At 43.2% G+C, this 25763-nt stretch overlaps 1 protein-coding gene across 2 annotated transcripts in view; it reads right to left on the bottom strand.

Annotated features, from left to right (window-relative positions):
- Positions 1-25763, bottom strand: part of ADGRA1 (adhesion G protein-coupled receptor A1) — a 513902-nt gene that overhangs the window by 222942 nt on the left and 265197 nt on the right. For both annotated transcript variants that reach the window (XM_075000431.1, XM_075000430.1), the window contains 4 exons: positions 22291-22455; positions 10761-10959; positions 4971-5120; positions 390-551 (listed from right to left, as the gene is read on the bottom strand). In XM_075000431.1, coding sequence (XP_074856532.1) covers positions 390-551; positions 4971-5120; positions 10761-10959; positions 22291-22455 — 676 coding nt within the window. The remainder of the gene's footprint in view (positions 1-389; positions 552-4970; positions 5121-10760; positions 10960-22290; positions 22456-25763) is intronic.

Raw genomic sequence — 25763 nt, forward strand, 5'->3', positions numbered from 1 at the left:
CACTTGTTTAAGCTATGAATACCTACAACACTCTCTGACAGCCATAAAAAAGCTGTAGGCAATAATGGAGCATGCTGTCTCATCCTCTAACTGGAAATGTTGATTGACCCAATTTAAGCCTTCTAAAAATAAACCAAGTACCAATAGTGATGGGTAAACTGAAGTGAAAAGCAATACCATATCTGAAAACTCCACAAATCCTTCATGATAATAAATAGATGAATGTCAGTTAGGGAGCCTATGAGTAATGTTTACTACAGCTGTTGTATTTGTGCTCTTTTATTGTCTTCCAATAATATTTTTGTTCATATAAAATGTTAATGAAAACACTGATAGAAGACCAGCTCTTTTAAACAAACACCAACAAAAATTGTAATTTGATTACATACCTTTGATATAACCTGAGTATTGCTGATCAACATCTGATTTGTAATGTGTGCCACACACTGCACAATCCTGGTACAGGCTTTGTTTTCAGTCTGGGCCATCCATAACACATGGTCATCTACCAACATTACGTTGCTGGCAATTTCAACTATAGCATCTCCAAGCTGAAGGAAAAAGTAATTATAAGGGAAACTATTATAACATTTAAACTGCAAGAAAGAACACAAGTGCAATTGGAATTGGCACCTTACCTCACCCAATAACAGAAATTTTAAGGAGACTAATTATTCTGTTAGACCACTACATTTAAACAAACACAGACACCAAGAAGAAGAGGAGACAAAAGCACCAAGTGACATCTAAGAATCTACTTTTTGATTTAATTGTTAGATTCAGTATCCCCACAGTACTCACATTTTTATGTATGTATTTGTGTATTTCACCATTTGGGGGTAAAGGAGGTATTTTTCCCTATTAACTAAAATTAATTGAAATAAAGTAACTTTGCCCATTTTTGGCTTGTTTATTACAAATATGATTGTTGATCACTGATCTGGTTGATTTAGCTATTTTATTTGGCCCTGCTAATTTAATACATTTTATTCTATTGTTTGGCATAATACAGTGGGGTATTTACAAGTCTTTATTGATAAAGCATTTCAGTTCTCCATTCTCTGTCTCAGCCACTAGATTTTCCCAGTAGCCCCACATGTGAAGCGATTTTCTATGGATTTCTCTCTTCCCATATTAAATTTTAAGAACAAAGTATACTGGTGTTATACATGCCCAAGAAAGCATTCTAAACAGATGAAGCATATTTTAACCAAGATTTAGGTTCAAAAACAAGTAAAAAGATTTCCTTCATAATTTATATAAAATTAAACCAAAATACCAAAATCAAAACTAAAACAAATACTGCCTAACCCCCAAACTTCTTGTATTCTGAATTACAATTTTTTTTCCATAAAACAAAAGACTATGATGGAAACAATACAACCATAACTTCTACTGTGCAACTTGCAATATCCCTTGATATTTTACAGCATTTTGTACAAGAAAGAAAATGCTCTTTATGTCTGAATAAATGCCTGGCAACAGTTTCTATCAGAATTCATGAGAGTCTGACACATTTTATCAGACAGTAGATTGATGGTGCCCCAAAACAAAGGTGTGCCTACGATTAATACTGTGGTATCCGAGGTGCAATCACTTTATATTTTGACAGGTACACTGACTCATCTGAAAACCTGAGATCTTTCTTTGACTTAGAAATATAATAACCTTAAAAACCACGTTTCTGTCTGAAAAAAAAAAGGAAGAAAAATTCCTGGTACTGTTACCAGTAAAACCTACAATTACTATAACTGAGAAAGTTTTAAGAAAGCATATTTCTCTTTTACTTTGTGCATTTAACAGCACTTTGCGTTTCATCAGTTTTACTCTCTCTCTATATGTAAGGAAAGAAGGCTTAGCTCTCAAAAGCACATAGAACTCACAATTGATTTTGAAACTGATAGCTGCAAGTACTTCATACAGATGGAAAATCAGGCTTATAGGTCAGTTTAAGGTTTTTGTTTGCTTACTTCTATGTACAGGTAGATTAGAACCCCACTGTTCTAGATCCCTTAAATGGGCCATGGCCCTAAATAGTGAAAGTGGAAAACATTTGAAATATGTGACTGTAATGATACTCTGGAATTGAATTGAAACAGCTTGTTTCTTGACTTTTCAATTTGAAATGATTTTTTGTAAATTATTAAAATTAATTTTAACCAGATTACAAAAGTAGTATAGCCTTATAAATACATACAGCACTGTTCTCAACATATAGGGATGGTGTCTCAAAGAGCTTCCTGATCAGCTCACATAAAAATGATGGATGGAAGAGAGATTACAATCAGGGGCATAGAATAGGTAAAGAATTTCAATAGGAAAAGATGTGAACCAATATATCTAGGTTCAAAGTACAGCTATTCAGTAGAAAGAAGAAACCTGGAAACCAACAATACTGAGACTTTGAGGTGGCAGACATTCAGAAATGAAAGAGACATTTGCAGTGCTAATGGCTGCTGAAAAAGCCAATGCAACTAGAGGCAATGATTTATGAGAAAAGATTGAGACATCTAGCTCAGTGAAGTTGGGGACAGGATTGCAGCCTGTAAGTAAATAAATAAATGTGGGAAAATTAGGGCGAATAAGTAACACTATAGCTTAATAAAATATGCAAACTAGGAGTAAGAGTATGAAATCAAGAAAATGAAAATTTGGATGAATGCAAGCACATTTTGCTGACAGTGTGATGTACTAGACTGTGAAATTATGCCCTAGGACAAGCTGTGAAAGTCCAATCATTTGTCACATTTGACATTGTCTGGGACTACACCAGCAAAATCTGCAATAAGGAACAAATATGCACTGGCTGCAGTGTAGACTAACTGGTTGAACTGGTCTTCTGTTCTAGGCATGATCTCAACATGGAAGTTGTACCAATTTAACGAAAAGTGACTTAAAATAATGCAAAACAGTGAACTCACTTATATTAGTTTACAAGTGATTGATACCACTTCAGCTTGTGATAGAAATCCATTGGAAACAGCTGTGTCTCCACACACAGGGGTTTGCACTGCTTAGTTTCATCAGTTTCAAAACTTGTGCAACTTCCAAGTGTAAAAAAGGCTGTGCCGATTCTATAATTTCATGTCAAAGAACCAGTCAAATATCCACTTCTGTACATTGATAGTGAGACTAAAATAGGAAACCAGAAGGTGTTAAGGGAAAGTTTGAAGGAGCCAGAAGATGCTTAGTGAGCCAGAATTGTGGAAACAACAGGAAAGAAAGAGTATATCTTTACTTTATGTGACGGTGTGATCATCATACCGGTACACTTAGCTTTAATCCAGCCAGCATAGGTAGCAATAATAGTGAAAGCATGGAAACATGGACTAGCAATCCAAGTATGTACATGGCACTCCTCGTAGGCTTGATTTCAGGTGCCCAGCTCAAGTACAAATCCATGATACCACATATTCACTATTCTTGGTACAGTACAGGTCTGCCTATGAGGAGTACACACTGTCACTAGCAGTGAATACATGTCCAAAATGTGAAGCTGCAAGTGGGCACAGTATAGGGACAAGGTGGAGACAGTAAACTGTGTGAGGGATTGTGGAAAAAACTGGTGAAGAAGTTAACATGCACAGTGGGTGGAGTCGTGTGGATGGTCTGATAATGTTAAAACTCCTGATCAGCACTATACGGAAGGAGGGGCAAAACCAATGAAGAGATTAGAGATGGTGCTGATTTATTCAATGAACAATACATAAGGTGCTAGTACCAAAAAGAAAGAGGAATCAAAGGATTTTTGAGGAGAGCTAAAACTATGAATAAGGCTGTTTTGTGTTAGAGAGAAAATTCTCACTTTTTCTTCTTCTCACTTGTCAAAAAGCAGCAACATCATGTTGGGATTCTGAGCCAGGAGGCTGAAAAGCAATTGCAGCTTTGAAATAGGACTCTTGGAAGCACTTAGTATGCACTTTAGTAATTCTGGCATCTGATGATGAAATTAAAGTGGAAGGCATTCTCAAAGTGGCACTAAAATGTTAACCATTACAAACCCCAAAGCCAGAATGCAATGAACAATGTGAAACCAAAAGAAAACAAATGTCTTAACTATAACTATCATGTATTCAAAATTATGGATTATGTAGTCTTTATGCAAGCAACTACTCTGAAAATTAACCGTGAAAACTTAAGAGTATCATTGTCGTTCTCTCTAAAAAGCTATTTTTAATTCCTGGGTTTGCATAACTGATTAGATTTCCTTATAAAATGTCATTCACTGTACTAGAAGTTTCTTCAGAAAGTTATGCTTAAAGAGACATTTTGTTCTCTTCACATGGAACAAACATCCATAACTCTTACAGAATCATAGAATACTAGAACTGGAAGGGACCTCAAGTGTCATGAAGTGCAGTCCCCTGTCAAGCATCATCTATATCACCCCTGTTAGATATTTATCTAACCTGTTCTTAAATATCTTAAATGATGGAGATGCTACAACCACCTTAGGCAACTTATTCCAGTATTTAACCCCCTGACATTTAGGAAATGTTTCCTACTTTCCACACTAAACCTTTTCAGAAATTTTGTAGTGAAACTGTCCTCCCTAGTTATTCTGTTGATAATACAGAATAAACAAATAAAAGTAGCATTTGTGATGCTCAGACACCGCAAATGAAACCACCAAAAGGAGAAGTACCTGGAATTATTTCCACTGCTTTACCCAATGTTTTACATTATATAGGCACAAAGCAAAGGAAACATACGTTCAAGCTAAAACCTTTTGTTCCAAAAGAGCAAGGACTGTGCAAGACAAAAGGCTCAATCCTTCTCTTAGGTACTCAGCAACCCACCTCTGAATCTTTTGTACAGAGTAAATGCCTTCACAAGAGCAGTGAATACTTTTAAAAGCTGCAGTGCAATATGTGCTTGCATATGTTAAATACAGAACAATGTCTTAAATGTACAAGTACGTGATTTCAGTTTTAAGTGGTAGATTATTCAGCATTCAAACAGTGTCTTACATCTTTGACTTCATCCATGAGAGCTATTAACTTTTCCATTATGTAAGCCAAATATATAATATCCATCTTATCTGCAAAGTTGGAAGCACCTCTTGTGTATGCTGTAAGTTGGCGGGAAAATTCAAGAGCATTGGTGGCGTTGACGTGCATCTGGAAATACATCAGAATTGTTACATGTAATATCTGGCTTGGCTTTTTTCCCCTTTTTAAAGATTTCTGAGGCTACATAATTTGTTTAATGTGCAACCATTTAGGAAATGGCCCTCCAAAAGATATACACATGAAAATAATCCCATTAACCTGAAGCAAAGCATGTGTACTGCTTTTTGCAGGATCAGGGTATTAGTCAGATGCTTCTCACTAATATCAAGCCATGCAGCTAATAATCGATACATTGCAATGAATCAGGATGCTCTAGGGCCTGTGATTTTTACCTCACATACACAGCTGTAAATCTGAAATACCTTTTGATGACAATGGTGTTTCTTTGACCTTACACTAATGTGAAGGTGACCAGAATACATGGCTCTTGGAGTCTTAATGTCATGAACATGTTTAGGTTGGCAGAAATTGAGCTACAGGAATTAAAAAAGAAAACCACTCTAAAAGCAGAGGAATATTTTTATACTGACATTAATTTTCAGGTTGATACCAACTGTGGAAAAGGCAAGTCCCAGCTCTGAAGATATTGGAAAATCATAAGCAGGGAGTTATAATGGAAAGGAGTGTTCATTTTAATTATCACACATGACACACATTCACTCCAGTATTTCTGATGCAACTAACTACAGGTAGATTTCTGCAGTTCAGACAGACTACACAAACTCAGGCTAATAATCATTCTGTGCACCTAGGTTCTGTAACTTGGATTTGATAATTAACAAACAGGGCTGTAGCAGCTTAGACACTAAGAAAAGTATTAGGTAATGAGCTCTACCTTCTGGCTATTGAACAATTTGTTTAAAAATGTTCTGCTGAGGCAAGAGGCACTATGATTTCTCTAGAGACCTGGGAGTCCTCCAGAAAAGGGAAGAGGTGAGACAAGAAACTAATGGAAAAAAAAAGTTAAATAGAAGTCCAGCAGGGAACACTCAGAAGTATGTGGGACATACAGATACTTTCCTAGGGTAAAACACAGTAATGAAAACAGAATGGCTGGAGTTATTATCTGGACCCACTGAAACCACATAGACTAAACAGAAGACAAGACAAAAGAAGGGCAATGCTTTGCTGTAGCTTTCTTCCAGCCCCATGTTTTCATTTCTCTCTCCTGATAATGCTTTTTCCTCAGGTTAATTCCTCATAAGAAGAATTTTTTTAAAATGATATTTGGCTAACCTATCAACTGTTTGTTATTTTTATAAATGGAAATTATACTTCCATATTGAACTTTCCAGCTCTGATATGAAAATAGTCTGTTTCTGTTTTGTTTAACTTTGATATTTTAATTCATTGCCTCACTGAAGGAATTCATTTGAAGAAGTCCAAGGGATAGAATAGGCAAGAACAATTCTCTTCTTCCTTCAGTCCCGCCACCCCTCTTTTTTTGGCACTATGCGCATTAAGGGTACAACTACACTACGATATTAGGTTAATTGTATAGCACCCTATTTTGTAAACTAATGGGTGCATGTCCACACTGACACAAGAAGTTGATGGTGTGCATTCCCATTATGATAGGCAGCTTTGACTTTGTCAGCAATGCACTGTGGGTACCTAACCCGCAGTTTCTGCTGCCCCCTTGCATTGTGGGTCAAGCTCTTAGCGTCTGAAGGGACAAAAAAGTGCTGTGGGTGGCTCTGGGTGTGTGTTATCAGCTTCCCGTAGTGCACGTCTCTCCTCCCCCTCCCTTTGGAAAGCAATGGCAATAATGTTGATATACCCTTTTTTCCATATCCATGCAGGCCTAGCATGGAAGCTGTCCAACTTCAAACTGTTGTGGCAAGTATTATGAGCACCTCTGAACTGCACTGTGGTATTAGCAGAACCTAAGAGGCTGTCAGAGCAATGAAAACTCTGATGAGGACAGGGACACATACAAAAGGGAAATACTGGAGAGGAGGAATGGGGAGATGCTGGCTGCACTTGATGCTTTGTAGACAGTGGAATGAGCTCAGACTGGTGGGACTGCACTGATCTGCAGATATGTGATGATCAGCAGTGGCTACTAAACTTCCGCATGCATAAGGCCACTTTCATGGAACTTTGCAGTTTGCTATTTTCTGCCCTGAAGTGCAGCAATACTAATACAAGACCTGCTCTGACAGTACAGACGCGAGTGGCAATAGCTCAGTGGAAACTTGCAATGCCAGAAAAATACCAGTCAGCGGACAATCAGTTTGGAGTGGGCAAATCAACAATGTGGGCTGCTGTAATCCAGGTGGCAAAGGCAATCTTCTGCTATGAAAGACAATTACTCTGGGAAATGTGCAGGACATAATGGATGGGTTTGCCATGATGGGTTCCCTAACCGCAGCAGAGCAATAGGTAGAATATGCATCCCCATCTTGGCACAAGTTCACCCTGCCAGAGAGTACATAAACCGCAAGGGGTACTTCTCCAGGGCGTTGCAGGGGTTGGTGGGTGGTAAGGGTCATTTCACAACACCACTGTGAGATGGTCAGGAAAGGTGCATGACGTGCACATCTTTAGGAACTGTAGTCTGTTCAGAAAGCTGCAGAATGGGACTTTCTTCCCAGACCATAAAATTACCATTGGAGATGCCAATAGTGATCCTGGGAGATGCAGTTTACTCCTTGCTCCCTTGGCTCATGAAGCCTGGATCACAATAAGGAGCAGTTCAACTACAGGTTGAGCAAGAGTAGAATGGCAGTAGAATGTGAATTTGTCCATTTAAAACCCAGGTTTACAAGCCTCCTGACTTGACTAGACCTCAGTGAAGACAATATTCCTCTTGCGGTAGCAGCTTGCTTTGTGCTCCATAATTTACATGAGAGCAAGGGGGGAAATGTCATGCCAGGCTGGAGGGCCAAAGCAGATTGGCCAGTAATCATGAGCAGTGAGGCACCAAGGCAATAAGGGGAGAACAGCAAGGGGCACTGCTAATCAGGGAGGCTTTGAAAAACAGCTTTATGAATGACTAGTCTGTTGCTCCTAAGGATACCCCCCCAAATGATGTGTATTGGCTTTTAAAGCTAATCCCCCTGCGCAACACAAGCAATAGAGACACTCTTTGTGGAAGATTAATCATTTTATTCAGGGAACGTTAAAGGAGTTCATGGCAGGGGCTCTGACAGTAGGCAAGCAAGGGCATTTTGCCATCACGGGTGGAGGAATGTCAGTTTTCTGCTCTCAGAAGCATCCCTGGAAGTGGAACACAAGGCTGCCCTTGACTAACCCCCGCACCCCCCATGCCCTGCCCACATTCTCGGGTGCCAATGGGGGGAGGTTAGCGAACACTGTGAGGGGGGCATGTGGTTCAGCAATGGGGGCTCTGTGCTCCTGTACCAGGCACCTCAGGAGCTGTTTGCTGGCTCATCACATGCAACATCTCCTCCTGGGTCTGGGCTCCATGATCTCTGAGCACCCTCTTGTGCTCCTGAGACACCCTACTGTCGCACAGCCCAGTTTTCCTCCATGAATTTAACTGTGCCCTATCCGTGCATGTGCCCTAGGAACTATCTTCCCACCTTTGTTTTCTCCTTCACATTGGTGCCAGTCTAACAGGTGGGGTGGTGATGGGAAGCAGTGGTCAATGAGCCCACTATTCACCACACTGCAACAAAATGTAAGTGACGGCTGGACATTAGGGAGATATAGTCACTGTAGATACGTTTTACAACACACAAAGGAATTTTATAAAAGAGCCTCTGTGGCAAACAGGAATGTGTTATGCACAAGGGCACATTTTGGCTGTTAAGTATCTTCTATGCAGCAGACACTACACAGGGATCTTAGGGGACCAGCTTGACTTAGTTTCATTTCAGTCATGGTAAGGCGCAGAAGCTTACAAGCCTGTGATGCCAAAAGCAGTTTTTCCTACTGTGCATGGAGGTGGGGCCATAGTGGCTTCCAGGGCTGTGGCATGGGCAGTCGCTGCATGCTTCCCCTCCCCGCTTTGCTGGGGCAATGCGAGGCTCCTTTCCCCAGGAGTCTGCAGGGGATGGGGGCAAGGCATGGCTTGCGCTATCCCTCTGGGGGCTGTGTGGCTCTTGCGGTTTCCATGTACTCCCACCTCTCAGCGTTGGCTGGGACAGTGAAATTCCCCTTCCCCCAGGAGCCAAGGGAGTGGGAACAAGGTACGGTAGTGTGGCTTGTACTCTTTTCTGGGGGGCTGTGTGTGTGGTCAACATGTGCCTCCCCCTTCCTTGGCCGGGACGGTGAAAGTTTCCCTTTCCCCAGGAGCTCAGTGAGTGGGGCCAGGCATGACAGTGCAGTTTGTGCTTTCCTCCTCAGGGCTGTGTGTGGCTCTTGCAGTAACCACTTGATCCTCCCCCACTGGCTGGGACAGTGATAGTTTCCCTTCCCTCAGGAGCCCAAGGAAGGGAGGGGTGGGGATGGTCCAACCATGGCAAAGCAGCTTGTGCTATCACAGCTTAATGATCCTCCCCCTGCTTCCTCTAGGTTGCAATGAGAGATATCACCCTGCTTAGAATAACACACACTGATAAGGAATGGATGCTGACTGAATGTGGTCGGAAGGCTGGTCAGTATGCTGCACTGCTCTGTGGTGCAATGATGCCAGATTACTTACATGGCATGGAAAGGTGTCTGGTCGTGGACGTTGGAATAAGGCAGGCCTCCCCGAAAACTTGGTGAGGGGGATTAAAAAGTACCTGTCTGAGTGTTTTATGGAGATGCGCAGGGAGGATCGGTTAACAAGCTGTTTTGGGGTCCTGGGCTCTATAGGTACAGTGTCCCCCACAGGTGACCCAACTGCCTTAACCAAATTATGGCATAATTAAAACTGAAAACTCAACAGAGGTGTCCTCCCCGCCACCAGAGTCTGGCAGTGAAATATCCCAAGAGGGAACGAGATCCAAAGTTACAAAACATTCCTGGCTGTTGATGAGATCAGCTGCTCCATTCACCTGCAAATCATTGCTAACCTCCCCTTCTTCCTCATCCTCCAGATCTTCCCTGCTGTTGCCTGAGGAGTCTCGTGGGAGGTATCCACTGACTGTTCGGGGACAGTGGTTGGTTTGCAAGGTTACAGCATTTCAGTGTAGACATACTGGCTTAGGCTGGAGCCTAGGTTCTGTCTTCCTTCCTGCCCAAGGAGGAGGATTGCAGCCCTCAGGCTCTGACCAGAATATCTAAAGTGCAGGTTTATGGCCCTACAGTCAGAGTGATCCATGCCATAGATATGCTACCGGTCTTTTATCACAGCACAGTGTGATGAATCACCTCCCAAACTTTTTTTTACACACACACAACTTTTTTATTAAAATTTCTTTTATGATAGAGAAGCTAAGGAAAAGGCATCAGTTTTCCACAAACTCTTCACATGAGGACTACTTTATTCAGATGAAGTACTTCATGTTGCCTTGCTGGCATGTAGAAGTCTCAAAGTTGTACCTAAACTTAGGTTTGCCTGCAAGCCATGCAATAATCAAAGCTACAGCAAGGTGGCCCTAGTTAGTGCTGTAAAGCACCATGATCTTTTTGTTTCAAGGGATTTTGGATCCTGATAGGAACCTCATGTTGTATACTGTAGCAACAGAGACACATTCTCTTTAGTGTGCAATGAAAAGAATCCCCCTCACATATGTATGCGTAATCTTACAATAACTACAGCGCAGTACCCGAATAAGGACTCTGTCATTTTACCTGACTAAAGGCATGAAGGACTTGAGTTACTTCTCGTGAATACGGACATTCAGAATAGTTTTCTTCTGCCCAGTAGCCTGTCCGGTCACATTTGCGCCATGCCTTTGACTCTTCTGCTCCATTCTGGAGGGAAATGGAGCTAAATGAATACTGAAGACAGGGGTGATAAGCAGTTATCCCAGCCAGGGTTTTGGGCCATCTATAAGGAGGATAATAGTAAGCAATTTTAACTTGACATGTTTTATTTAGAAACAATTTACAGTGTGGCTGCAACATGGCAGAACATTTGAAAATATCCATCGTTACAAAGCAATAATTTAAAACATTTCATTTTCTAAAAATAGCTTCCTGTCCTTGTGCTTTGTGGTAAATTACTTTGTTTTCTTGGGAAATGCCAAAAATACACCAACCCAGAGTCTGGCAGTGATGAAAACTGGCAACTGAGTTGTTCTAATGAGGTGTTTGGCTGTTAATGATATATAAGGAGAAAACATACACTTTTTACACACACACACACACACACACACACACACGCACGCATACACAAAGAGCGAGAGAGCAAGCAAGTTTTTTCCATTTGCATCTGTACAGCTTTCTATGAGCACAACTAAAGAAGGGAAGAGCATGATTTCAATTTCAAGTTTCCAGAGGTGGAAAAAGTACCCAAAGAGTTACCTGAATAAAAGTACAACTACTTTGGGGGGAATGTAATTAAACAAAGTCAAGCCATCCTTCTGGAAGGCTACTTGAGGAAAAAGTACACTATTATGACATCTTAATTGTACTCAAGTATCTAAAGGTAAAAAGTGGCCACCCAGGAAACCCCACAGATACTTCTGGTTACTTGAGTTTAATCATGATGCAATACTTCTGGGCATTTACTCAAGTAGTTTCCCGAACAGATAAAGAGAAGTTACTCACCGTAGTAACGATGGTTCTTCGAGATGTGTCCCCATGGGTGCTCCACAATAGGTGTCGGGCTCGCCCCAGTGCCGCAGATCGGAAACTTTCCAGCAGTTTCTCCCGGACCGCGCATGCGCCAGCGCACGCTGCTCCCTTGCACGTCCCCGGCCACATGCGTGATCCGGTCCCCGCCAGTTCCTTGACCAACCGCCTCGGATGCTCCTGAAAAACACTAAACAGAGATCCGAAGCGGGGAGGATGGGCGGGTGGTGGAGCACCCACGGGGACACATCTCGAAGAACCATCGTTACTACAGTGAGTAACTTCTCTTTCTTCTACGAGCGTCCCCGTGGGTGCTCCACAACAGGTGACTACCCAGCAGTAACCCAAGTAAGGAGGTGGGTAATCAGTTTATGTGCAGCTTGCCCTTGAAAGGACTGCTGTCAACAGACGGGTATCCTCTTCGAATACCCGGTGCAGAGCATAATGCTTGGCGAAGGTGTCATAGGACGACCAGGTCGCCGCTCTACAGATGTCTTTTAACGCGATGCCCTTGAAAAAGGCTGTTGACGCCACCACCGCCCTGGTGGAGTGAGCCCTAGGCGGGGCCAGCAAAGGAGTCTTTCGAATTTCGTAGCACATTTTTATACAGGACACAATGTGCTTTGAGATCATCTGTGAAGAGAGACCCTCTCCTTTCGACCTGGGAGCGAGAGAGACTAGAAGCCTGTCCGTTTTCCGGAAGGACTTAGTTCTGTCTATGTAGAAGGCCAACGCCCTCCTCACGTCAAGGAGATGTAGGCGTGCCTCCTTGCTGGAGCTGTGAGGCTTCGGGTAAAACAAGGGTAAAACTATAGGTTCGTTAAGGTGGAACTCTGAAGAAACTTTTGGAACAAAGGCCGGGTGCAGCCGTAAGGTTACCGCCTCCTTTGAGAATACTGTGCAGGGCGGCGTTGCCATAACTGCTGCGAGCTCGCTCACCCTGCGAGCTGACGTGATTGCAAGGAGGAAGGTTGTTTTCATCGTAAGGAGACGTAGGGGAACTGTGGCTAAGGGTTCAAAAGGTGGGTCCGTTAGCGCGCTGAGCACCAGGTCCAAGTTCCACGATGGTGGAAGCGGTTTCCGAGGGGGGTACAGGTTTACCAGCCCCTTCAGGAACCTGGTAACAATAGGATGGGCAAATACCGTGGGCCCCTCCTCTTCATGCCGAAAAGCAGATATGGCAGCGAGGTGGACCTTTAGCGAGGATAGGGAAAGCCCGCCCCTCTTGAGGTCCAGTAAGTATTCTAGTATTACAGGTATAGGAACATCAAGGGGAGCTAACTGCTTGGCAGCACACCATGCAGTGAATCGAGTCCATTTCTGCTTGTAGGTCTTCCTGGTGGAGGTCCTTCGGCTACTCTCCAGGACTTGCTGTACTCGCTCCGTACATGTGCTCTCTAGGGAGCTGAGCCATGGATTAGCCATGCTTGTAGGCGCAGGCCTTGAGGGTGTGGGTGCACTATGGACCCCTGGGCCTGCGTGAGTAGCTCTGGCGCCACCGGAAGGGGCAGTGGTGGATGGTCCGACATTCACAGAAGCAAGGGGAACCATTGCTGTCGATCCCACGTGGGGACTACTAGAATCATGCGGGCTCTCTCCCTTCTGGCTTTCTGCAAGACCTTGTGGATGAGCACTGTGTGGGGAGACGCATAAAGTAAGGGGCCCTTCCTTGAAATCGCGAATGCGTCCCCCAGGGACCCCCGCCCCAACCCTGCCCTGGAGCAGTACTGGGGGCACTTCTTGTTGTGCTGAGTGGCAAACAGATCTATCTGAGGAAACCCCCATGTGTGAAAGATCGGTCGTAGCAGATCGGAACAGATCTGCCATTCATGCGTGAGTGCAAAGCACCTGCTCAGCTGGTCTGCTTTCAAGTTGTGAGCGCCCGGCAAATACGAGGCTTTCAACGTTGTATTGTTGGCGATGCACCAGTTCCACAGCCAGACTGCTTCCGCACATAGGGCACGGGATCGAGCTCTTCCTTGTCGATTTATATAAAACATGGTGGAAGTACTGTCTGTATTGATCCCGACTACTTTGCCTTGTATGTGGTCTCGAAAGTGTTTGCAGGCGTTGAACACTGCTCTGAGCTCCAGTATATTTATGTGTAGTGACTGTTCCGTACGGGACCATAGTCCTTGCGTCACTTTGTCGCCGATGTGAGCTCCCCATCCTACGCGGGAAGCGTCTGTAGTAAGAAAAATAGAGATTTGTGGTTGGTGAAAGGGTACCCCTGTCAGCATGTTCTTGGGGTTTACCCACCACTGCAGGGATCTGCGCACCTCTGTCGTGGGCGACACCACCCTGCAGACAGTGTGGGATGCCGGCTTGTAGACGCTCGCCAGCCAATGTTGCAGGCTGCGCATATGCAGTCTGGCATTCTGCACCACAAACGTTGCCGCCGCCATGTGGCCTAGCAGCTGCAAGCATGTTAAGACCGGCACCGTGGGGCTGTATGTAATGACTTGCACCAGCGAACTGATAGCGTGAAAGCGGGCGTCGGGTAGATAGACCCTTGCTGTAATAGAGTTTATACGTGCCCCTATGAACTCTATGTCTTGTGTGGGGTCGGTCTTGGACTTCGCAAGGTTGATGACTAGGCCCAGCGAAGAAAACGTGTCTGCTGTTACGCGTATCATGCGTAGTATCTCTGCCTTCGAGGCCCCTTTCAGTAGGCAGTCGTCCAGATATGGGAATATAAATACCCCTTGTCTGTGCAGGTAGGCTGACACCACTGCCAGGGTTTTGGTAAAGACTCTGGGGGCCGAGGAGAGGCCGAACGGAAGAACCTTGTATTGGAATGCTCCTTGCCGACCATAAAACGGAGAAAGCGTCTGTGTGCCGGGTGGATCGTTATATGAAAATATGCATCTTGTAAGTCGAGGGCTGCAAACCAATCTCCATCGTCCAGTGCCGTGAGTATAGAGGCGTCTGTGATCATCCGAAAACGTTGTTTGCGCAAGTACCGGTTGAGGCCCCAAAGATCTAAGATGGGCCTCCAGCCTCTTGTTTTCTTCTCTGTAAGGAAGTATCGTGAATAAAAATCTTTCCCCTGGAATCTCTCCGGCACTCTTTCCACCGCCCCTATGAACATAAGGTGGTCCACCTCCTGTTTGAGTCTCGCCTCGTGGGAAGCATCCCTGAGGTGGGGCCTGGGCGGAGGTTTCGGCGGTGGGAGCGACTGGAAGGGGATCGCGTAACCCATGGCTATGACCTCCAGTACCCATTTGTCTGTGGTGATCTTTTGCCATTGGGGGTGGAACGGTCGGAGGCGATGATGGAACATTAGCTGGGGATGGCATTGAGCGATGGTAGTGATAGTGCAGCCCTCGACCTGCCCGTCAAACTTGTTGCCTTTGGGCCTGCCCCGAGGATGCATGGCTTTGTTGGGAACATCGCCTAGGAGTTCCATATTGTTGCTGCTGTTTATGTCGCCCTTGGTCGTAGCCCCGTTGGTACTGAGCACGCTGTGGTTGGTACGGGTATCGTCTTTGCTGAGGGTAATACTTTTTCTTCCTGTATGGAGGGGTATAAATACCCAGGGTTCTGAGTGTAGCTCTTGAGTCCTTACTGGAGTGAAGGACCAAATCGGTTGAATCTACAAACAACTTCTGCGTGTCAAAGGGGAGATCAACAATCTTCGCCTGCAGATCCCTCAGGATACCCGATGTCTGAAGCCAGGATTCCCTGTGCATGACCACTGCTGTAGCCGTTGAGCGTGCCGCCGTGTCTGCCACGTCCAGGGCGATCTGGACTCCTGTCCTCGAAGCTGCATAGCCCTCTTGCACAATCGCTTTCAGCACCGGCTTCTTATCTTCCGGAAGCGAATCCATGAGAGAAGTAAGCCTGGAGTAATTGTTGAAATTATGGTTCGCTAGATGAGCTGCATAATTTGCCATTCTCAACAGCAGGGTGGAGGAGGAGTACACCTTTCTGCCGAACAGCTCTAGCTTCTTGGCATCTCTGTCCGTACCCCCCCGCTTTGTACTGGGAAGTCTTTGATCTCTGCTGAGACGATTCTACCACCAATGAATTTGGTTGTGGGTTACTAAAAAGGAACTCCATGCCCTTCGCTGGGACGATGTATTTCTTATCCGCTCTCTTGTTTGTAGGTGGAGCGGAAGCCGGGGTCTGCCATATGGTGGTGGCTGACTCCATGATGTCTTCATCGAGCAGGATAGCGATTTTGGATGAAGCTGGGGGTCTCACATTTTTGAGGAGTTTGTGATGCTTCTCCTGTACCTCTGCTGTTTGGATGCCTTGCGTGAAAGCCACCCTTTTAAACAGCTCCTGAAACTGTTTGAGGTCGTCCGGTGAAGCAACGTCCCCGAGGGCCGTAGCCTCGTCGGGGAAGGACAAGGAGGAACCGCTAGGGTAAGCCTCCCTCGAACTCTCAGGGTCTTGAGGTCGATGGTACACCCACTCGCTCAAGGCTTGCGAAGGAAAGTCTCGGGGTTCCAAAATCAACTCCCCTTGAGACAGCTGTGTTTCCGTCCCCATCCGAGAGTGTCCGCAGGGGTACTGGACGGTCGGGGGTGGGACCTGCCCCTAGGTGTATGCCTGTGGTGTCTGTGCCCAGCATGGTAAGAGCGACCATGGCAGCACGGGCACGGTTCCTGGGATGGAGACCTGGACCACTCTCGGGGTGCGTACCCCCGGTGTCTGGGAGAGCGAGATCTCCGCGATGATTCAGACAGTGGTAAAACTGGTTTGTGATAGTACTCCAAGGGATCCAATCCCAGAAAAGGTGAAGGTGGCCCAAGCCATGGTGACGCTGGTTGGAGGAACGGAGAAGGAGGCTCTGGGTAGGCTGGAGGAGACCCATGTCTTCTGGGTGGCGTGCGCAGCATAAGGGGAGGGCTTGTTGAGAGAAGCATTGCAGCCCTGTCCGGAGAAGGGCTGCGGTGCCGGGTTTTTGCTCTTGCCTTACCCCTCCCCTGCGGGGCTGGCACCACCCCCTCCCGTGCCGGGGATCTCGGCCCCGCTGCCGGCGCTGCGCTCAGCATGCTCAGCTGCGGCGCTGCACGGATAACGTCCTCCGGTGCCTGCAGGCTGCGTGCCTGTTGGCCCTGCACCACTGGCACCGCGGGGGTCGGTGCCGCTTGTGGCGGTGCCGCCGGTTCCGGCGCTTGCCTGGCCGCCACTCTGGGAGCTGCACGTGCCGTCTGTTTAATAATCTGAGGCTCAGCCTCTGCCACGTGCGCTGCTGTGCTGCCGCTTGTTTGGATCTGCGGCTGGAGGCTGTGTGCTACGCCCGTCCCGCTCGCTGTGACCGCCAGCAGGGATCGGGCCGGAGAGAGCTTCCTCCATTTCTGCACCGAGGGAGTGAGGGAAGCTGCCTTCCTTTTACAGAGTCCAGGGGGTCCCTCCGATTGAGGCCTCTCCGGCACGTCGGGCTGGAGGGCCTTATCAAACAACAGCATTTTCAGCCGCATTTCTCTGTCTTTTCTGGCCCTGGCTGTGAGCTTTGCACAATGGGAACACTTCTGGGTGACGTGTGATTCCTCCAGGCACCTAATGCATTGACTATGTCCATCGGAGGCCGGCATAGCTTCACGGCAGGACTCACGCTTTTTGAATCCTGAAGAGGACATCGCAGTGAGTCTTTGAGTTGTTAATAGGGTACTTAGCACTAGATTTGTGCCTGTTCCCCTTTCGCGGACCGCAGCCTGTCGCGGCCGGAGGCCTACTGGCCTTCATGTCCCCGCGTCTTCTCTGCTCCTCTCTCTCTTTACTAAATCTTTATATATATATATATATATATATTTTGTCCTTTCTTCTTTTTCTCCTTTTTTTTTTTTTGCAAGAAAAACACCAACAGTTTACACTAAAAAAACTCTAACTAAGCTGACTCTTGCCGTAGCCTGAGTGGATTCCGTCTGCAGCTGATGGGGGTTGAGAAGGAACTGGCGGGGACCGGATTGCGCACGTGGCCAGGGATGTGCAAGGGAGCGGCGCGCGCCAGCGCATGCGCAGTCCAGGAGAAACTGCTGGAAAGTTTCCGATCTGCGGCGCCGGGGCGAGCCCAACACCTATTGTGGAGCACCCATGGGGACACTCGTAGAAGAAGTTAACCTTTACTTAATTACATTTCCCCCAAAGCAGCTGCACTTTCACTCAAGTAACTTTCGGGGTATCTTTTCCACCTCTGCAAGTTTCCCCTTCCTCCTTAGTGCACAGAAACCAAACTATCCGGGACTCACAGAACTTGTGGCCGTAGGGTAAGGGAGCTGCTAAGCCCCAGATAAGAGTGGAAAATTATGTTCTAGCAGCTTTCTCCTAAAAAGTATAATAAATAAGCTAGTGTGAGCTCTACATGAGTTACACTGCTGTGCTGTCAAGTCACTCCTGGAAAGAGGACGCAAAGGCATAACATCAGTCTGCACAGCTTCATTAGGCTAGAGAGAATTAGTAGACACCACAGTGTCTCTGTACTACTGCTCCACTTTCAAGATCTTCACAAATGCCATAGAATCTTTCATTTTTGGGGCTGAATCCTGTGTCTTCTACAGGGCAATGGGGGCAAAAGACGTTCAAACAGAAAGGACAGTGGAGAAAATGGGAAGGAGGCATAACCATAATTTAACAGAGTTTCAGATGTCATTAGAAATTTGGAGAGGGTCAGGCCCTTTAGGCTACAGCCACACAACAAAGTTATCTTGAGATAACAGCAACTATTTTGAAATAACTTTGCTAGCGTTTGCATTATGCATGCATTATTTTAAAATAAATTTGAAATATCACATGCGTTATTTCCAATTTCATAAACCTCGCTGCAGGAAGAGTAAGGCCTGTTTCAAAATAGAAGCTGTTGAGACACGGAACTCGCTATTTTAAATAAGCTATCATGGCGTTCAAGGGCACTATTTTGAAATAGGCACTATGTGTCTGGACATGCTATTTCAACATAGCTGGGTGCTATTTTGAAATGCATTCTTGTGTGTAGCTGTGTTATTTCAAAGTAAGGTCTTTCAGAATAACTATTCTGGAATGGATTATTTTGAATAACACTGTTGTGTAAACACAGTCTTAGAGTATGTCTACATAGTATTTCGGAGTGAGCCTTCCAGCCTGGTTTAACTGACTCAGGCTAGCAGGCCCTCTAGAAACAACTTGTTGGAGAGCCCTTTGAAGTTGCAGCTCAAGGTGAAGCTTGGATATTGATGTCTCAGGAGGGGCCTGGGCTTCACAACCTGAGCTGCAACTTCAAAGCCATGACAGTTATTTTTAATGTCCCACTAGCCTGAACCAATTGAAGCAGGCAGGGAGGCTCACCCCAAAATGCTGTCCAGACACATCTTTAGTTTAAATTGTACCAACGTGATGATTAGACCCAAGCAGTTGTACAAATGTGCAGCTCGCCATTGATGTATGTTGCATACATCTATTATTAATGTTTGGACTAAACATGTAAATTAACTCTTATTTTACTGTTGCTCTGTACATTGACTTGAACACTACATAAATATGCTGACAGGTTCAGAACCATCCACATCTTTTCAATTCTAAACAAAGCTAAGCCTAGAAGGAAAAATTAGCTTCCTTTTCCCAGCTGACAGATCACTGCTCAACACAGAGCAGCACTTCAGAGTTGCGGGGAAAATAATAGAACATATATCCCTCCTTGCATTTGAATTGAATATTAGCTGCAACAAAAGTTTTGTAGCGTCCGTATTAGCTAAAGGCCCAATTCTTACTCAAACACAAAATCAATGAGGCTACTTAGCAAAGTGAACACTTAATATAAGAGGAATTTTCACACTACTTTGGAAAGAGAGGCTGCTGAACTCTTTTATATTCAAATTCAACACCTTAGCATGTGGTTTGAACTGGGATGTGAATTTTCTGGGTCATTATAGAGGCTGTTTTGCATACTTGGCTTAATCTAATTCTTGACTCTCCCCTCTCCCCTACCCATCTACTCTCTGATTTGCTCACCTTGATAATTTTTTTCTGATTTGTCAACCTTGATTACTATTTTTGGTTCTCTATGCCTTAAATATTGAGTCTGTTGTGGTATGGCTATGGTCTGAAGAAGTGGATCTGTCCCATGAAAGCTCACCTAATTATTTTGTTAGTCTTTCAAGTGCTACTTTACTGCTTTTTTGTTTTGTTAATATAAGCAAGGCTGGCAGAATCTGGCCCTTTAGAACTGGGAATAATGAAACAAAATATTTGTACCTTTAGTGTCTAAAAACAGAGTTGTAGTAAGTGGAAAGTAAAATACCAACATCATAAAATCAGTTCATTGGATGAGTTCATTCTGATTCACAATGCATATGCCTATGGCAATTAAAGATACCACCTGGGCTTGCCAACTAAATGGACAAACCTTCCACAGCATTTATTGCTTTTTTTTGCCCATTAAACAGGCAGTTCTTTTTAGTTTTGCTTTTGTGGCAGATTTCTCTCTCACTACAAATTTGCTACGATATTAAACCTCAAAATGATCGTTCCATGAAAAATTACTGGAATGTTAGCTACATCTCAGAGGAGGAACCTTTGAAACAAGCTTCATGCATTAATGCTAAGTTTGCTCCAAATATGTTCTCTATAATTTCACATTAATTCCCTTCAAATGCCAAAAGAATATATGAGTTCATGATGCTTTTGATCTATGCTTCAAAAATAAATGTGTGGACTTTCTGAAAGATGATCAATAAGGAGAGAAACACACATTCCTGTTCCTTTGATTTATATAAAAAGGCAAAATGCCCTTGACATTAGTTTGAGGTACTATGGAGGAATTTATAATATCTTTTATTTATAAAGGAAAGGATGACATTTACTGGCAAGTGTTAGATGGGTTTCTTAAAGTTATCATTTGAAAGCTACATTGTGTGACAATCACTACAAATTTTATACAACTGATTTTAAAAAGGATTTACTAAAAAACACCCAAAATTCACCCTTTGTGGGCTGGACAGAAAAGTAGTTTTGCTAGTAAGTAAATTATTTCATATCCAGCATTCTATCATTGAAAACTCTCAAATAACTGGCATTTTAACCATAAGTACATTTTAGTTACATTTTCCATAAATACAGCCTGGTAAAAGCAAACACAGATAAATACACCATATACAGTGTAAGTTTACAGTGTACAATAGTACTATTGCTGGCAAATATAGTACTCTGTATACAATGATGTTTCTTCCTTAATATCTAATTTTGTTTTTCTTTAGTATTATGCATGGCTAGGTATACCTCTCTATTATCTAGAATATTTGAATATCCAGCAACCTCCTGGTCCCAGGGCTGACGGATATGAAAGAGTTTACTGTAACAAATAAACCCATAGGCAAAACTCCAGGGTCATCTTACTTTTAATTATTACACATCATCATCTCCTATTATAATCAATCTGGCAACACGTTAATGTCTTGCTCTTTCTGGACTGTTATACATTAGTGTTACTGCAGGACAGGTTAAAATAAATTCTGTTAGAATTTTAAACTCACAAAAATCATATTTCAACTAAAATCTCTAGCCACAGTAGAGTCCCTAACAGATTTCTGAAGGTTGCTGATTTGCCCCCTTTTTGATTAAAAACTTTTAGAAATGTATCACGTTTTTAAACAGGAGATTATGTATCAATTCCATTTTGGTACCACTTTTGTTCAGATATAGGATAACGTAATTTTAAGGAAAAAATCTACACTAATGCAATATATATATATATATATATATATATATATGTATATTGTCTCTTACAAAATACACTTAGTGGGTGATATTCATATTTATTCACGAGAACAAGAATTTCTGAAAGCAAGGTTAAGTATTCTATTAATATTTTCTTAACTTTTTATATATTTCTAGGTATTCTGGGATCTGAGGTACTATACTTCTAAAACATCATTTCAAGCAATATGCTTATCTGAACAGTTTTCGCTTTACATTTTTAAAATCTCCAGTGGAATATTCTTAACAGCTGTATGCTGTTTATGGCTCCTAATAGCGCCTGAGCAAACAAAATTTAACTGGTAGGGATACAGCAGAAGTATATTGAAGATTATATCCTTTAATGCTTCAGTACAGTGGTTAGCAACCTGTCCTTTACTATGATTCTGTGTTACAATGGGAAACAAAAAAGTCCCCAAAGTGTTCAGCATCTCCTCCATTTAGCCATAATGAAAAAGAAGGCAGTCACAAACATCCCATGACCTCAAGCTGATAACCTATAGTATACTACAAGCATTATGACACAGGTTCTCAGAGTACATCCAAGGAACCACTGAGCATTTCTTGGTGGTTCTCAGGGATCTGGCTAGTCACAGTGGGTTGGTTCCTCCTCCAATTAAATCATGTCAAAAGGACAGAAAAAAATCTAAGTGAGATATCTCCCTAATGTTCCTTTTCCACATAAGCACTTGTTGCAATTGCCAGAGGATATCTGTATAATCATGGATGAGAGGGAAACAGTCCACAGGTTCATTTTTTGCATTAGGATGAGGTCCATGCTGAGAAAATATTTGGGAACCTGGTTGTAAGCAGTGTGCCCTAGATGAACTTACACATCAGCTATATAGAGGGCAAAGTCCTTTGCTTGTTTCATGTTTGTATATTTCAGACTCAGAGGAAATCATACCTGAAATCGCCTTTATTATTAATTATTCTTTCTTCTGGGCAATACGGTGCTGCTGTTTCTAGTACCACAATTTCTACTTGCTTCGTACTGGTTCCATAGGAGTTGTTGATCTGACACTCCCAATATCCAGTCGCTCCAATGTCAATGCTGGACAAGATAAGTTCACTATGTATAAAAAAATACAAGTTATTGACCAAACCTAATCTATACAATGGTAGATATTAGTTACTTGAAAAATGCAAAGTTATCTTTTAGTGCTTTTCTAGGAAAATGAAAAACCACATTTATATGTGTATTGTTATACAGACAGAGGAACACGGTGATTTAATATGAAGTTTTCATCATCATGAACATAGATTAGGTGTCTCTATACGGATTGTCCCAAATGAGTTACATACAAAAAGCTCCATGAATAGAGTGTTATTTACACAGCAAAGTCAACAACTGTAACCTTAATTTGGCCTTCATATCCTTCTGTCCTGTGCCCCACAACTGGTTTGGCAGCTTCAAGGTATTCCCAGACCACTGTCTGCTGCCGCTGCAGCAGCTGCATTGGGCCTGCTTTTTATGATCTCCAGTGATTTTGGCAAAATGTCAACAGTTTCCTGAGGAATGCATACAACAATTTTTTTAAAGTATTGTGCAACTCCAGAATATCTGAACAGCATTTCAAGGGACAAAGAAAAGACATATGTTCAGCTTGGGGTTGCTCACTGTCGCATATGAAAGACTTTCGGCACACAGTAGAGGTGTTACTACTTGTAAAAAAAAATCACATAAATCATCTCCATGCATCTTAAGCTGTGGGGTTATTTGCCTGGCTGGTCCGATTCTTGATGGTTGTGGAGGCAGGGGAGAGCATACAACTACTGGAAAGAAGGCCAGTGTGATGGTAGGCAGTAGGTTGTACATCAACATGCAGTATTTCATTATTTAGTGAATGTTCATCGTAGGAACTCCTAAAAGAAGGCATACAATAACTAATAAATGTGTTGGAAAAACAATTTAATCAAGAGGAGCTTGGTAATTGAGTGAGCAGGGATTAGTCAGCGAATCCTATGATTGGCATGGCATGGAGCCAACCTCACATCATTACAATCCACCTCACCCTGTAAGAGAGGTGGTTGGTAAGGTCACAGCAATGGAGTTGCTGGAGGGATCTGGATGAAAAGAGGAAGGAATTGGCTGAAGTCCTCCCCTCCCGCTCCACGGGGCTTGTAAGGTACTGGCAGTTCATCTTCTGGATGGACCTGGGTGGCAAAGGGAAGGGGGCTATTAAAGACACTCCCTCCCAGTTAATTATGGGAGAAAACAAGGAAGGGTTATCTGCATTGTACATGTTATCTGCTGGATAGTCCCAGACATCTAAAAGTTGTGGCCTGATTAAACCCATATCAAGTGTCTCGTCTCCTTCTTTTGGGATAGCCAGACACCTATTATAATGGAGTAGCAAGGAACTCAAATATAGGAGTTGCTATCAGCTTTCTCAATATTGAAAATTCTAGGCAGTATCAAACCATACTAATATATTGACCCTGTGTGCCAAATATTCTACAAGGCTTTAGGAATTGTTTCTTCATTTTATTGGTACTATTTTTCATAGACTTCAACATGTTAACCCAGCTGAACCCTTCAACCCACTGAAGTCAAAGGGAGTTTTAACATTGACTTCAATTGGACAAGAATTTCACCCAATGAGTGTAATTTCATGGATCTTACCAAAAAAAACCCATTACTATTAAATTTTAGGAAGCAAATACAACGTTTAAGTCATTATTCAAGATGCACTACTGCTGCGATATGAAGAACAAATATTCCTGATTAGAAACCTACATAGAGCAAACCTACTTGGAAATAAAAACACTTTGTTCCCCTTCCTCTAACTTGTGTGTCTTTCCTTAGACTGGGAGATCCTTGTGTCATGGTCCATCCATTTCATAAATTCTGGGGCTGCCTTGTTAATTATACTCATTACCATAAACTACACAAAACCCTTTAAAAGGTACTCAAAATTGCCATTAACATAATTCATATTGGTACTTGAAGTTGTAAAGAGACATGATCTACCATGAAAAATTTACATAATTGAAAAAAGCTTGCTAACAGTTAAATCACAAAATATTAAATCTTACATCTGTCCCTGATCCAGAACTGAATACTGATCATTATGATATTCAGGACAATGCATTTTTATGAAGAAAGTCTAGATTTCAAAAGCATTTGGGAAGGCAACATGTCCCTGAAAATTTTTATTGCTTTACAAAAATGACAGCTGTCAAATCCGCTCAGTGATTCAAAATGTTAGTTGCGCTAATAAATGAATGATGGGCTGAGAGCAAGGTGATTAAATATGCACAATAAAATGATATCACTTAGTTCAGTAACTGTCTAACTGATATCAAAACAAAAGTTGAAGTAGTTAAGACAAGATCTTATCAAAAGGTGTTTGGAGCATCTTCAAATTATCTGTATGGATTTTCACTACTTTTAAAGGCAATGGCCACGTGTACACGAGGCCCAAACTTCGAAATGGCCACGCAAATGGCCATTTCGAAGTTTACTGATGAAGCGCTGAAATGCATATTCAGCGCTTCATTAGCATGCGGGCGGCCGCGGCACTTCGAAATTGACGCGCCTCGCCGCCGCGCGGCTCGTCCCGACGGGGCTCCTTTTCAAAAGGACCCTGCCTACTTCGAAGTCCCAGCTGATGGGAATAAGGGGACTTCGAAGTAGGCGGGGTCCTTTTGAAAAGGAGCCCCGTCGGGACGAGCCGCGCGGCGGCGAGGCGCGTCAATTTCGAAGTGCCGCGGCCGCCCGCATGCTAATGAGGCGCTGAATATGCATTTCAGCGCTTCATCAGTAAACTTCGAAATGGCCATTTGCGTGGCCATTTCGAAGTTTGGGCCTCGTGTACACGTGGCCATTGTGTAGTAAAAAGAATTAAACCAGAGTTATTACCTTTTGTCATCTTAAATGTCCTGAGAAATTTCCATTGTTTTTCAATTTAAATTGTAATAAATAAATGAAACAACATGTTACTTGCATGAACATGCCCAATTTCCTCATATATAAACTATTTTGACTGGTGCTTTACTCTATTAGCAAAATGGTCTGAGTGAAATCAATCAATCTCCTACATTCTTATTTTGTCCCTTAAACAATGGAGGATAAACGTCTCAGCTAGTCAATTCCATACTATTAACCTGTTGATAATGATTCCTAAATACAATTCATATTTTCAGACCGTAAATACTTTCACATCACCTTCACAGGCAGCTGGAGAAAAAGAAACTTCTAGCTGGCTGAAAACTTTCCTTTGACACTGTTTTTCAATAAAATATTTTAAAAAAAAATACCTCAGTGGTCTTGGGGCAGAATAACTTCTCAAATGATATACTGATGAACCAACCCATTAGCTATAATTGATATAAAAGCATATGAAATCACTGAGAGGTCCTGTGGAACCCTGAAGT

Source organism: Carettochelys insculpta, chromosome 7 (genome assembly GCF_033958435.1).
Source record: "Carettochelys insculpta isolate YL-2023 chromosome 7, ASM3395843v1, whole genome shotgun sequence".
NCBI lineage: Eukaryota > Metazoa > Chordata > Testudines > Carettochelyidae > Carettochelys > Carettochelys insculpta.